This window comes from Mytilus trossulus, chromosome 12 (genome assembly GCF_036588685.1).
Source record: "Mytilus trossulus isolate FHL-02 chromosome 12, PNRI_Mtr1.1.1.hap1, whole genome shotgun sequence".
Taxonomy (NCBI): domain Eukaryota; kingdom Metazoa; phylum Mollusca; class Bivalvia; order Mytilida; family Mytilidae; genus Mytilus; species Mytilus trossulus.
Genome location: NC_086384.1, coordinates 45,239,190 through 45,253,060, shown reverse-complemented (window position 1 = coordinate 45,253,060; position 13,871 = coordinate 45,239,190). Strand labels below are relative to the sequence as shown.

The following is a 13,871-nucleotide window of genomic DNA, read 5'->3' as shown; positions in this document are numbered from 1 at the left end:
ATTGATTGCTTTATTCTGCTCTATTGAGAAAGTATTAACAAGAATTTAACTGACTTTGATATGATGTTTATACCTCAGATAACAGTTCAATTAATAAAAGTAATCCATAAATGGACACAATACAAAACATTCAGAAGACTATGTGTACAATGTACCACAAATTTTGCAAAGCAACTGAACATAATGGATAAATCTTTTGTTCACACTAATGGTCTGATTTTGTGAAAGTTATACAATAGTACAAAATGACTTTAGAATTGAAAACCATATGGACAATATGCAAGCAACAATCAATTATCATGAAATACCCTTCACTGCATTTAGGTTTGTCTTGTCATGTGTCAATAAAATGATTACCAAACAGTCCTTGATTATAGGCTAGCTAGTAGGGTTTGGAACTAAACATGCTAAAACGTTTTTTTACTTTGTACTTTATTTGACGTTTTTAACTAATTTTTTTAGCATCACTGATCATTTCTGATGAGTCTTGTAGACGAAACATGCGTCTGGTGCAAATACAAAATTTTCATCCTGTCATCTACAATGAGCTGATCTTTGAAATATGACCTGTGTTACTGTCATTAGTGAATGTGCACCTTGCAAATTACACATTGTTAAAGTAGCAAGTTTGTTGATGGCTCTAAAGTGTTTGGTGTAAAAAAAGATAAATAATTTCAAATATTTTTTTCCAGATGGAAGAGTTTCAAGCTGAAATCAAAAAGCTTAGAGATGAACTTCAACAAGAGAAAGACCTCAGGGAAAAGGAAAAATCAGACTCAGGTATAAACAATAGAATAAATACAAACTGTTATTTAGTTTGCTAATATATATGTGGTTTGCTTATTGTTAAAGGCTGTAAGGTGACTTATAGTTGCCGGAGCTTCGATGTTATTTGGTCTCTGGTGGAGGGTTGTCTTATTGACGATCATACCACTTCTTCTTATATTTATGTTGACAACAAACGCTTAATTGCAGTAGCTCAAGTTGGAGTGAATCACAATTATTCAGTTTACTGAATTTGATTATATGATAAATCATGAATTTACTATCAAATGAAATTCTTTTCATCAGTAAATTTTGATAGAAAGTATAGCAAATACCTGACATCATGTCTTCATATTTTGGCACCAAGTTTGTAAAATATCTCAGAATGGTTCATGATCTTAATTATTCAGAGAACTATAATACTCATATTGTGATTGCCCTCAGATTCCAATGTTCTACAAAGTACCGAAATTTCGCAGTGTAAAATTTATGCTCAATAAATCAGTATATCTTAAGCTCATATTGTTACGTGCATAGATGATGGTAAAAGGACTATTGTTTTATTTTTCTCTGAGAAGTTAGTCAGAATTTTATCTGAATAACTTAAGACATATTAAACTTGATAAATATTACAGGAAAAATCTTCTGAATTTGATTTCAAAGTAGTAGCAAAGACTTTGTAAATCTTGGTCTTTCATATGAATAAAACAAAGCAGTAAATTCCTAGCATGTCAAACACTCCATGGATCTAAGGCTTTGATTAAGTAGTATTGAGGTTTTGGTGATAATTTATCAACATAAGATATTGACAACAGACAAGTGTGTACACAAAAAGATGTATTAGCTCTTGACAGTGAAATATTTTAAAATAAAATAAGGTTTAGTACTAATCAAGTATATAGACCACTGTTTCAACATACATAAAGTACTCACAGTTACTAAGCATTATATAATAGGCAAAAAAGGTACTACAATAAAATAAGTAAATATTGGTATGAAGAGAATGTTGTTTGTTTTAATATTTTGGCTGTGTTTTAGTATTTTATGATGTTTATTTATAGTTATATATGCATAAAGGAGGAATCCCCCATCATTTTTCCTAAAAATGGGTTACATAATTTCTAGCTCAAGGTTGTTAATCGTATTGATCGATTGGCATAGAATGACTGAGTCAGTAATAAAACACTGTAGGTGTGTGTCAGACCACCAATTCACTCCGTCCCAATTTAGAACGTAATATAAGAAGCCCTACTCTGACACAAAATAGTGCTTTTGATGTCATTGATTACTTATAATTACCAAATAAATAAATTTGCAGAAATTGAAACTTTTGGTGAAAGAGAAATATATTAAGAAGATTTTCGACCAAAATTTACAAGTCAATGAGTTTGCATTCAAAATTGAGGATTAATGCACACCATAGTATACTAATTTAGGATTTCCAGAAAACCAGAGGTTAATTGTAGTAGTACTTACATAGCTTCCGAAAGGGCAGTTCTTTTTTATATGACTTAAAATATGGCTTGAAAATTGACATGTAGAAAATTTATACTTGTGCAATTCAGGATATACCTGGTTTCTTTGAATTTGAAGTTAAAACTTAAGAAAAGTTGTGAAAATTGCTAAATTTGATTGGATTGATAAGGATTTTTAATTAGTAGTCCGACACCTGCAAGACCCTGGACAATAACAAAGATAATGTCATTCAGTCAGACAAAACAGTTCAGAATTATTTTTTTACAAAATGCCGAAAAAGTCAAAATTTTGTACACGTATTGTGTCATGACTTTGAAACTTTAAGTACAAAGTATTGAATGACCGTAATATTTAAACATGGGTATAAATGGTCTGATCATGTAGAAATTTTAATCCCATCTTTATTGGATATGTCAGGTCCATGTTTATCTAAGATATGGACATGTGTCAACAAATTTTCTGGACGATTTACTGTCCATCAATAAGGCAGGGCCCACTGTGACTATGTATATATATACACAAATCAAAATCTTTATAAAGTTGGATAAACATAAGTCACTTAGAACTGATTAATTTAAGGTTGATTGTATAATATATTCTTACTGATTAATTTAAGGGTGATTTTAAAATATATTCTTTACATAAAATTAAATATCATAGTGTTGAATGTAATGTATGGGTAGTAGAATTAAAGAGTATATAATAGTTATAGTTTTGACTAATTAAAAGAAATTCTATTCAAATAAAATTCAGTATAAAAATTAAAGACTTGGCATCTTAATTATTAAACAACAGTGTGCAGTCCTTCAAATTAGTTTGATTTTTTTGTCGAGCCTGCAACTTTTGTTGTAGAAAGCTCGACATAGGGATAGTGATCCAGCGGCGGCGGCGGTGTTAGCTCACTTCTTAAAAGCTTTATATTTTAGAAAGTGGAAGACCTGGATGCTTCATACTTTGTATATAGATGCCTCATGTTACGAAGTTTCCGTCAGTCACATGTCCAATGTCCTTGACCTCATTTTCATGGTTCAGTGACCACTTGAAAAAAAAGTTAAAGATTTTTTGTAATGTTGAATTCTATCTTATTATAAGTAATAGGATAACTCTATTTGGTATGTGCGTACCTTGCAAGGTCCTAATGCCCGTCAGACAGTTTTCACTTGACCTCAACCTCATTTCATGGCTCAGTGAACAAGGTTAAGTTTTGGTGGTCAAGTCCATATCTCAGATACTATAAGCAATAGGACTAGTATATTCGGTGTATGGAAGGACTGGATGGTGTACATGTCCAACTGGCAGGTGTCATCTGACCTTGACCTCATTTTCATGGTTCAGTGGTTATAGTTAAGTTTTTGTGTTTTGGTCTGTTTTTCTCATACTTTAAGCAATAGGTCTACTATATTTGTTGTATGGAATATAGTAAGGTGAACATGTCTAGCGGACAGATGTTATCTGACCTGGACCTCATTTCATGGTTCAGTGGTCAAAGTTAATTTTTTCAGTTTTGGTGATTTTATCAAATATTATATGCCATAGGTGAACTATATTAAGTGTATGGAAATATTTTATGATCTATATATTAGTCGCGCAGGCTTTATTTAACCTTGACCTCATTTTGACAGTTCATTGCTCAGTGTTAAGTTTTTGTGTTTTGGTCTATTTTTATTAAACTATAAGTATTAGGTCAACTATATTTGTTTTATGGAAACATTGTTAGCTGTACATGTCAGCCTGGCATGGTTCATCTGACCTTGACCCCATTTTCATGGTTCATTGGTCTTTGTTTAGTTATCTTGGTTAATGTAACGTTTATGTGACAGTTGTAATAAAGCTTTATACTTATAGGACTTTCAACATAATATCAATGATTAGTAAAGAAGGCGAGACATTTCAGTGTGTGCACTCTTGTTATGACTTTGGACCAGATTACCATGCAAGAAAAGTTTAAAAAAAGAAGTCACTAGCACCTTTTAATGATAAGAAGGTTGACATGGATGAATGGCAAGACATTTAGACTGCAATTTGATAGCAAGAGTATGATGGATTGAGGCAGAAATTTTGCCTTGCAACAGCCCCCTACTCTATGGACCCCCTCAAGAGTGTGTTGGATAAAGGCAGAATTTTTGCCTGGAGACAGGCCTCACCATCCCCCTCCCCCTTTAACCCCTCATAGAATATTTTGGATTGAGGGAGGCAGAAATTTTACCTTGCGCAGCAATAGGCAACCTATAGACTCCTCAAAGAGTAGTTTGGATAAGGGCTTAAATTATGCCTTGCAACTGGCCCTCAGAGAGAGTTGAATAGAGACAGAAATTGTGCCTTGCAACAGACCCCTTCCTATGGTTCACACAGATTTCTAGAACTTCCACTGTAGTGCAATCTTCACAAAACTAGTGTGGATTCATTTATTTTCGTGGGTACCAATTTTCGTGGTTTGAGGAAAATTTGCATATTCGTGGATATTTAATTTCTTGGTTTTGACAAAGTCTTCACTCATTCCTTTAGAAAATTTGTCATTAGTTGAACATTTGAATTTGTGGTTCACCTGTACCAACGAAATCCACGAAAATTGGTATCTAACGAATATTAATGAATCCACAGTATCAGATTTGCTAAGTGACAGCCAATTGCAAAAGTTGTTGATTATTTGACCAAACAATTTAAAGCGATCGGCAAACATTAAATTTTTAATACTATAACAACGTATAATTTGTAAGGATGTACTAATAGCAGTACAACAGGTCAATTGAACGATTTTTCCTGCTGTGTAAACTGCCCCCAGCGTGTAATTAAAATGATTTTATAGGTAAAATTTGCAGGTAAATATCCCAGGTTATGATAAAAGAGGATTTATTGACAATTTGCTTTGTGTTGTTGATGTTATAATGTTAGTTCAGTCTAATTCTAAATATAAATAAAGGGAAAAGCTAGTATAATATAAACCTGGGGATTTGAAAGTTTGATCAATTAAACTTTCTATCTGATATGGTTCTTGCTAAAAGATTTAGATTTTACTTATTAGAAAGTCCATAGAAATCTAAGTATATTTTAACATTTGATTTTAAATTATATCATAAAGATAACAAATTATGAAAATGTTATGTATAAAGAAGTAACTTTATTATATGACTAAGGGTCCTTCTTTACTTCAGATATTTTGAATTTGTTATCAAAAAGACCGAAATGTCTTAATGACTATAGCTATCTACCTTTTCAGATAAATTCAGCAAGCTACCCCTTTAGTGAGACTTTAACAGTCTACTGCTATCTGTTAAAATTCTTTAACAAAGTTCTGACTTTTTATCAGGATTTAGGCACCACAATTTATTTCTGCCAAAACATTTTGAATTCCACGATTTTAAACGCTCACATGCAAACATTTCAAGTTATCAAATTTATTTTTTTATGCTCACCTAGGGGCATTATGTTTTTTGGTTTGTGCTTCCCACTGTTCGTCTGTCTTTCCCACTCAAGGTGTAAGTTTTTGGTTTAAGATTTCGGTCAAGGTAGTATTTGAGAATGTTAAAAGTCCAATTAACTTAAAATTTAGTACACCTATGCCTGTTCCTGCCCATGATATGATCTTTCTAATTTTGATGCCAAATTAGAGATTTGCACAGTCGACTGAACATATGAAATTAAAGTGCGAGTAAAGCATCCGTGTACTATGGACACATTCCTATTTTACTGTATTATTCGAAGCTGTAAATGTTCTTTTATACTAAATTTGGGATATTTTTCAAGAAAGAGGAAAGTATCACATTCAAACTTCTAAGTGTTTGAAAATAACAATTTTACAGATGTTGGCTAATATCTGTTCTTATTCATATTTCACATCTTTTAATACCCTATAAATTATTTTGCAGGAAGTGTTTGTAAGTGTAGACATATTAATTTAAACAGAATAATATTTAATAAAATATATATTCATTATATTTCTACTATTTAGCATGCCTTGTCTTAAAGGTCTAACTTTTTTCTCATACCTATTTTATTTCAAATATATTGTATTATCTACAAACTGACTATTGTATCTGATGTAGTTAGTACCATGGGCATCTGAAATACTTTTAAGGGAAGAATATTTAAAAATTTAAAAATTAAAAAAACCAAGACTATGAACCATCTTATTAATAATGACTTAAGCCATTTACTGGCTATGGCTTGATGCAAAAAGATGGCTTACGCTAAAGGCGTGCTGTTTCAGCACACCGTCAATGATTTGTTATAGTTTGTAATTATGTCCTTTTAAGGGGAACCCCTAATGACACCTGCATATTAAGTCAGGATGCAGTTATATTAGACTTGGCACATCTCATGTTTTTTTTTAATTCTATCCCTTGGCCATTGTGTATTGTCTTGGAATCTTTTGCTATTATATCTTCTTTTAAGGATTAATGAGAAATGAACATCCGTACACTAGTGATACCTGATATTAACAGATATATATTGGCCATTAAATATACACTAACAAGCATATACACAAATTAAAACTGGTGAGGAAAATATAATGAATTCTTGCATATAACAAGTGATGTTTTAATTTTTGTGCTCTGACAAAATACTTGCATTGTAGGGATCCTAATTTTAAGGTGTTTTTTTTTAAGACAATGAAAATTACATTTTTTTTAAGATTTTCTTGTCTTTTCTACCACTGAATATATGAACAACTAAGTCCTAATTGAAAGTTGTGAATTTGTTAATTTATTTCTAAAATATTTTACATATATGTGTGTGTTTGTAGAAGTTATGGAAATAAATATGTATGGCACATCAGGTGAGAGGGGCGTGACACCTTCCATATATAACAATTGTACAATATATATAATAACAAAGTGTCTTTTTAGATTATGTATAGATATGAAAAATTGTGATTTAAAATGTGTGAACTTGTGATTGTCCTACAAATACCCATGTCTGTTGAATATCATATGGATGTTTATGTCAAAGATACATGTTTTACCTTGTTTTCTCCTTGTATACATTTTGTTGTCCTTTTTTGACATGTACCTATATGTAGATTGCAAAGCTTGATAACAATTTTTTTGTTTTATTCCTCTTTCACATATTCCCTAAAGTTTATATACGAAAAAACAGTATTTGTCACTATTTAAGTGTGTATTTTTTTATAGAACAGTTATCAAAACTTTTTAAAATAATGTGTTATTTAGTCTGTGTTTCAATTGTTAAATTCCTTTTTACGAAAATAGACCTACCTATTTAAAATTACTTATTCTAGTATTGTCTCTGTATATTTATAAAATAGATGGGGTTCTTCACAAGAAACATACAAGAAAGCAACACATTTGGTTTATGTATCTGGATAAACAACCAGAAAACCAATACAAGTTTTGAACATTTGAGTCATTTATATATACAACCTCCCAAAAAATATAAGATAAATAAACAGTTAACACATCATTTTACCTAAAACTTTCAGCATAGTGAAATAACAAAGTATACTCTTTTCATTTTAGATTCTAGATCCTCCACTCCACGTTTTAGCGGTGGACGACCGCCCAGTCCAGGAAGAGGGTCAACTGATGTCGCTCTACGCAACATTATACAAGAGAAGACTAAGATAGAGGGAGAAATTCTACACCTGAAATCTGACTATAGGAATTTGGAAAATGACAATTCTCTTCTTCAAGATAAAGTAAGAAGTGATGGTTACTTTTAGGAATATTCTTTACATATCGTCACATCTGGTATGCGAAGTGTTAGCAAATATTCAAGTGCTGTAATATCTATTCAAATGTAGCTTTGAAAATGATGAGTTGTATTTTTACAAAGCATGTTGAGTACTACCCATAAAATTTTAAGGTAAAACAAGATGCAGTATCTAAATTTTCTGTGAACAAAGAACAAGTCTAAGGTTATTTTCATAGAACATGTTAATATTTACAGATATTAATTTTAATACTTAACTTGAGTACGTCCCAAAGTTGGTTTCAGTTCTCTAAGTTAAACTTGAGTTTTCCTCAACCAAATGTTATGAAACTTATACACTATGTTTATTGTTTCTAGATAAAGAAATTACAAGAAGAGTTAGAGGGAGTCCAATCCTCCCAGTCACAATTACAGATGAAGAATAAAAGTCTAAAGTCAGAGATTGAGGAGCTAGAACAACAACTGGAGGACACAGAGGTTTGAAATTATTTTTTTTAATTTCTTCAATCTATTTAGAACAAGTATACTCAGAAATATATACATTTTTAATATTACATAAGTAGCTTATATATATGTATCGTGCTGAAATGTATTGTCACATGTTTTCTGTTTTGAAATTTCATATTTCTCACTTGAGATGAAATGGTTCTTTGGGGTAAGTTGGACTTGAAACGCAATTCATTTGAACAAAATGACCATTTTTTGTTATGAAACATTTGTACCCTTTACAGCATGCAAAAAATACATAGAGCCTTGCAGTAACACCCATAAATTAACCTTTCCATTGACAGTTTTCCAACAAGAATGTGCACGGACAACACCTTCCCTGCCACTTCCAACATGACCAATAGTATGAAGTCATATTTAGAAAACATTTTTTTATGGATATTTGGTTATTTTGTTTTTGCAAAACATACAAACCTATCGAAAATATGTAGTTAGCTGAACATCTGATTGCCTTACACCCAAAAAGAAAACATGAAAACTATATTGATTGATTTATATAAGAAAGTATTAATGATACCTTTTTAAGATAAAGTTGTGTTTTTCTTTTTGTATAGATATTATAGAGTGAAAAATATATAAATTTCTAATGCATGTTAATCTGTATATTTCTTAATTAGAAGTGATAACTATTAGAATGTGTATTGCATGTTGAAATTAAAACAAATGTGTGTATCCATCCAAGCAATCCATTGCTTATTCTGGTGGTATTTTCCAAATTGCACTCTAGATGTAAAACCATACAACCTGTACTGTAGAGCATGATGATGTACAATCTGTGACCATACACACACCTATTCACCTATTCTAGTGTTTTGAACTGCAAATTGGAAAATAGCACACAGTGAGAAGTTGAATGATGTTGTATTATCTTAGTTTTGAATTTTTCTTCATTTTGATTTAAAAAAAATTATAGAATTCAAATTCAATTCCAAACTCTTTGTATGTACTTGGACAATAAATGGAAGAGAAAATAATCAGTTTAAACTACCATTGAAAATTTTACTTTGGGCACAGCATCATTCAACTGTGTAAGTCATAATTTGCAAGTAGTTTAGGTCAGATCATTAGAAACTGTTACAGCCTATTTCTTTGAGTGTGTAGGTAAAGATAGAATCTTTGGTTAGCTTGCATATTAGCTGAATCGTGAAGTCATTATTAGGTGAGGTTAACTATCCTCCTGTAGACTAGTCCTACAGATACATATCTATCTTTCTATAGGACTACACTACTCCTTAAGGAGGGTAGCAAACTTAACCTAATAATGATGTCACTGTTCAGGTAGCAAGAAAGCTAACAGGAGAATATACCTTTACCTACACACTCAATGCATTCTGCTGTAAAATTAGTTTTCTTTTTTAACTGACCTTCATATAACATCTAGTCACCCAAATAATATAATCTCTTCCCACCTCTCTAGAGCCAAGTTGATAAGATTGCAAAAGATAAAGACAAATTTAATCGTAGAGTCTTAGAATTGGAGGAAGAGCTGAGGCCACTAAGAGGCAATAGTCAGAAAATACAAAGTTTACAGGTAAAAATTGTCATTGATGTGATAATCTAAATCTTTATATCGGTTATAACCACTTAGTATAAATATAAATGTAGCAACATTCTATCTGACAAGGTATTAAGATTTATTTCGGGTTGTTTTGTTAACATGAAAATTAAGATCACCAAGTGGTCTTGTGGAAGCATGCTGGCATCGAGTGCTGCATGTCGTGCATGAGACTTCTAACCAAATCAAACCAAAGACTTCAAAAATTGGTAATTGCTGCTTCTTCACTGATCACACATGATTTAGAAGGAAGTTGAAAGACTGATTGATTCAGGGTTAGAAAAATAGTCAGGGTAGGGGGGACATGTTTTCTTTCTGATTGTTTCCTTGTGAGTTACAAAAGTCACTCAGCATGTCAGTCTTGTACAATGCAGGGTTTATATATAGAATAACCATACATTGTCTCCAAATATCAATGTTATTTGTACAAGGCTTAGAAACAGGCAGAAAGCGAGGCTGTGCAGATCATTTCTACCTGCTTCGAGCTGAGTACAAATAACATTGATATTTCGAGACAATGTATGGTTATTTTTTATATACTGTAACTCTTATAACTGTTCAAAATGAAGTATTTAGGATAAAACTGTCATTCTTTAATTGTGAGCGGACAACGTAAAATTGCCGTGAACCTGTATGTGTTATTGACGTCATAAATAAAACTGTACGGAAAAGCATTGTCAACGTCATAAACAAGGTGATTAGGGGTCAGTGACTGTATATCACATATAAATATACAGTCAAAGCAATTTAACTGCTCAAATAGCACAGCTATATCATTATTACATAGCCATGTTGTCATCCTGATCATGAGTTTCAATTGTTACTGGACAATAAACAGGCATCCATCATCATCATCATCATCATGAAAATTCAGCATCATAACTTTACTGTTGAACAGTTTATACTTATTAATGAATTTATATTATAGGAAAAACAGGTAAACTCTACACATAGAACTATCACTAAAATTAGAATAGATTACTTATTCTCTAAACAATAAGATAAATTTAATTTCAGATGTTTGCAGCAAATCTTTGAAAATTGTTGACAAATATCATGAAATTAGCGTATTCGTTAATAATTGAACATGTGATGCATGTGTAGAATGACAAACTGTAGAATGACAACTCATGTCTAGGATCTGACCAAAATTGTACAACTTTTATATTAATTCTAATCAAAATTTATTGCCAGTTATTTACTATAAAATAGCATCTAAAACGCCTTAAAATTGGATTTTTGTTTTAGTGTTGCAAATTTAAAATATATTTAACCCAAATATTTTGGAATGTGAAAATTTTTTCGATTCAAATTTAGAATCTTCCATTGCTGTAAAAATGGTCATATTTCTTCCAAAGGTCTTTTATACTACTCAACAAAATGTATGGAATGGTTTACTTCAGTTAAGACATTTTTGAATTTATGCATTGAAACTTTTTCCATAATGTATTATCAGTGTGAATGAATTTTGGAACTAAAATGTTGAAAATATTCCTAATCACTTTTTTAGGATTTTTTTTTAAAAACTGTACTATTTCTAAAAACATTCATTTTGCTTTGTTTGTATGATTGTTATTTCTTTTATTGCACTAAATACTATTTTAAAACACATAAAAGATTTCTCTTTCAGAACACATCCCATTTCTGTCTTTACCTTCAGAATGTGGTGGAGCAAATATTTCAATGTCTTATATTCTTTTTTATTTTTTTACAATAAAAACCCCAAAACATTTGTATTTTCAAATTTTCAAATTTAGAATTATTTTAACTGTGGAAAAGACTCAACCATAAACATATTTTCCATCAACTGTTTAAAAACATTTTGATTAGAATTAAAGGTATTCAAAACATTGAGAAATGCAAGGAAGTTGTCTTTCCTTTTAAAGTGTTGTTGAAATCTAAATTACTATTAATTTGAGTTTGTATATGAACTGCAAATAACATGTTGAAATTATGTTATAAAATAGTCTGTCTTATTTTGTCTAGAATCCGAAAATGGTATTGAAAATGCATTGTCATATAATTTCCTATCTTTGCAAACTTGTAAAATATTTTATTTGCATATAATAAAGTCAATAGGACAAAATAAAGAAAAATGATATTGAAGGTAGGAAAAATCTATTTATAGAAACTAAATGACATCAATTTCATTTTGTAGGATATCATTGAAGTTCTGAACAAAGAAAAGAAGAGCGTGACTGATGAACTTGAACAAGTGAAACAAGATTATTATGAACTAAGTTCTGAAAAAGACGATTTATCCAATAAAACTTTGACTTTAACAAAAAGTGAACTAGAATTGTCGTCTGAACTAGATACTTTAAAAAGGGAAGTTGAAAAATCTAAATCAAAAGAAATAAAATTTGTTGAGCAACAAGATGAACTCTCAATGACCTTGAAACTATTAGATTCTGCGACCTTGGAGTTGGAAGAATTGCAAAACAAGAAAGAAGAATTAGATGGGAGTACAGAAAAGTTATCAAAAGAAAATAAAGACTTGTTAAATAAAATGGAAGTTATGAATCATGAACTTGATCGCGTAAAAAATGAAGGTCAAGAACATTCTAAACAAGAAGTAAGATATAGTTGTATAAATTGTAGTTCAAAGATTCAATGGAGACGGGTCCTTAGTGGCCAAGTGTTCTAGGTAGTTCTTCTAAAGCAATTACTAACTTCTCACTGAGGTTGTGAGTTTGAATCCAGCTCAAGGTGGATGTGTCCAACTACATCTTGATGAGAATTACGGAAGGTCAGAGGTTTTTCCCTGGCACATCTGCTTCCTCCATTAAAAAAAAGTCCACCACAATATAGTTGATACTATTGAACATAGAACATAGTATCATTTAGCATAAACTGAAAAAAACAGATGAAAAAAGAATGATTTTTCTGTGGACACATTTCTGATGATAATATAGATGCTGGAAAAACTTCATAACCTTTGACATTACATTAGCAAATCTTTTAGCAAAGAAATTTGTATAACCTCTTCTCTATATTTGTTTTTCAGATAATTACAGGTCATTTAAAAGACCAGATTCAGAAACTACAGAAAGAAGTTGCATCACTTAAAGAAGAGATTCAAACAAAGACTGATCAGGAAAAAGAACTACAAGATAAAATTGTATGTGTGCTATTTATAGCTTTGATGGATATGATCATATGTATATAGCCATTTTAAATATAATGATGGTATAATAAGGATGAGAAGGTGTTTTATTTCACCAAACATCTTTTATATTCTAATCAAAAGTTTTAAAGTAATTAGTTCATATAAAATAACATCATACCTTTATAAAAGAAAAAGAGTTGTGGTATGATGGCACATGAGACCACTATCCTTCAAAGTTCAGGTGATGAAAATAAACAGTTGTAGGTTACTGTACTGCCATCACTATAAGAAAAACTCATAGCTTAGGATTATCTGTAAGAGGCACGGACATGAAAGATGTGAACAAGAAATCTAACAATTTTATTTATAACAAACAAAAAACATATTTAACTATCATGAACAGCAACCTCTGAGTTTGCAGGCTACTGACTTGGGACAGTCACTTAAAGAATATGGCAGTGTAAACATGATTTAAAGCACCAACCCTCCCCCTATAGACCTTAGGCATGGTTGTAACAGCACAATGCGAGAACAAACTGAAAAAAATAGTTACACATAGCTTAAGGTGGTACCCAACACTTTCACTAAAATTAATTTGGCTCGTTTAATTTTCATAAAATTTTGTCAAAATATTTAATTTGACCTTTTAACAAAAATATAAAAATTTCAAAATTTTTGAACCAATTGTTTTGTCAGAAAAATTACACTGGTTATATAGCAGTTTGACAAACACCAATTTTGATCTTTGAGAAGCTTAATATTCCTTTTACAACACAACGTAATTAAAAT

General features: G+C 30.9%; 1 protein-coding gene across 9 annotated transcripts in view; it reads left to right on the top strand.

Moving 5' to 3' along the window:
- Positions 1-13,871, top strand: part of LOC134692655 (paramyosin-like) — a 64,714-nt gene that overhangs the window by 17,841 nt on the left and 33,002 nt on the right. For 7 of the 9 annotated variants that reach the window (XM_063553116.1, XM_063553114.1, XM_063553115.1 and 4 more), the window contains 6 exons: positions 693-780; positions 7,719-7,897; positions 8,269-8,388; positions 9,836-9,949; positions 12,132-12,548; positions 12,981-13,094. In XM_063553116.1, the coding sequence (XP_063409186.1) occupies positions 693-780; positions 7,719-7,897; positions 8,269-8,388; positions 9,836-9,949; positions 12,132-12,548; positions 12,981-13,094 (1,032 nt within the window). Of the gene's footprint in view, positions 1-692; positions 781-6,975; positions 7,019-7,718; positions 7,898-8,268; positions 8,389-9,835; positions 9,950-12,131; positions 12,549-12,980; positions 13,095-13,871 lie in introns of those variants that run through there. The other 2 variants (XM_063553122.1, XM_063553117.1) reach the window with 2 other exon arrangements.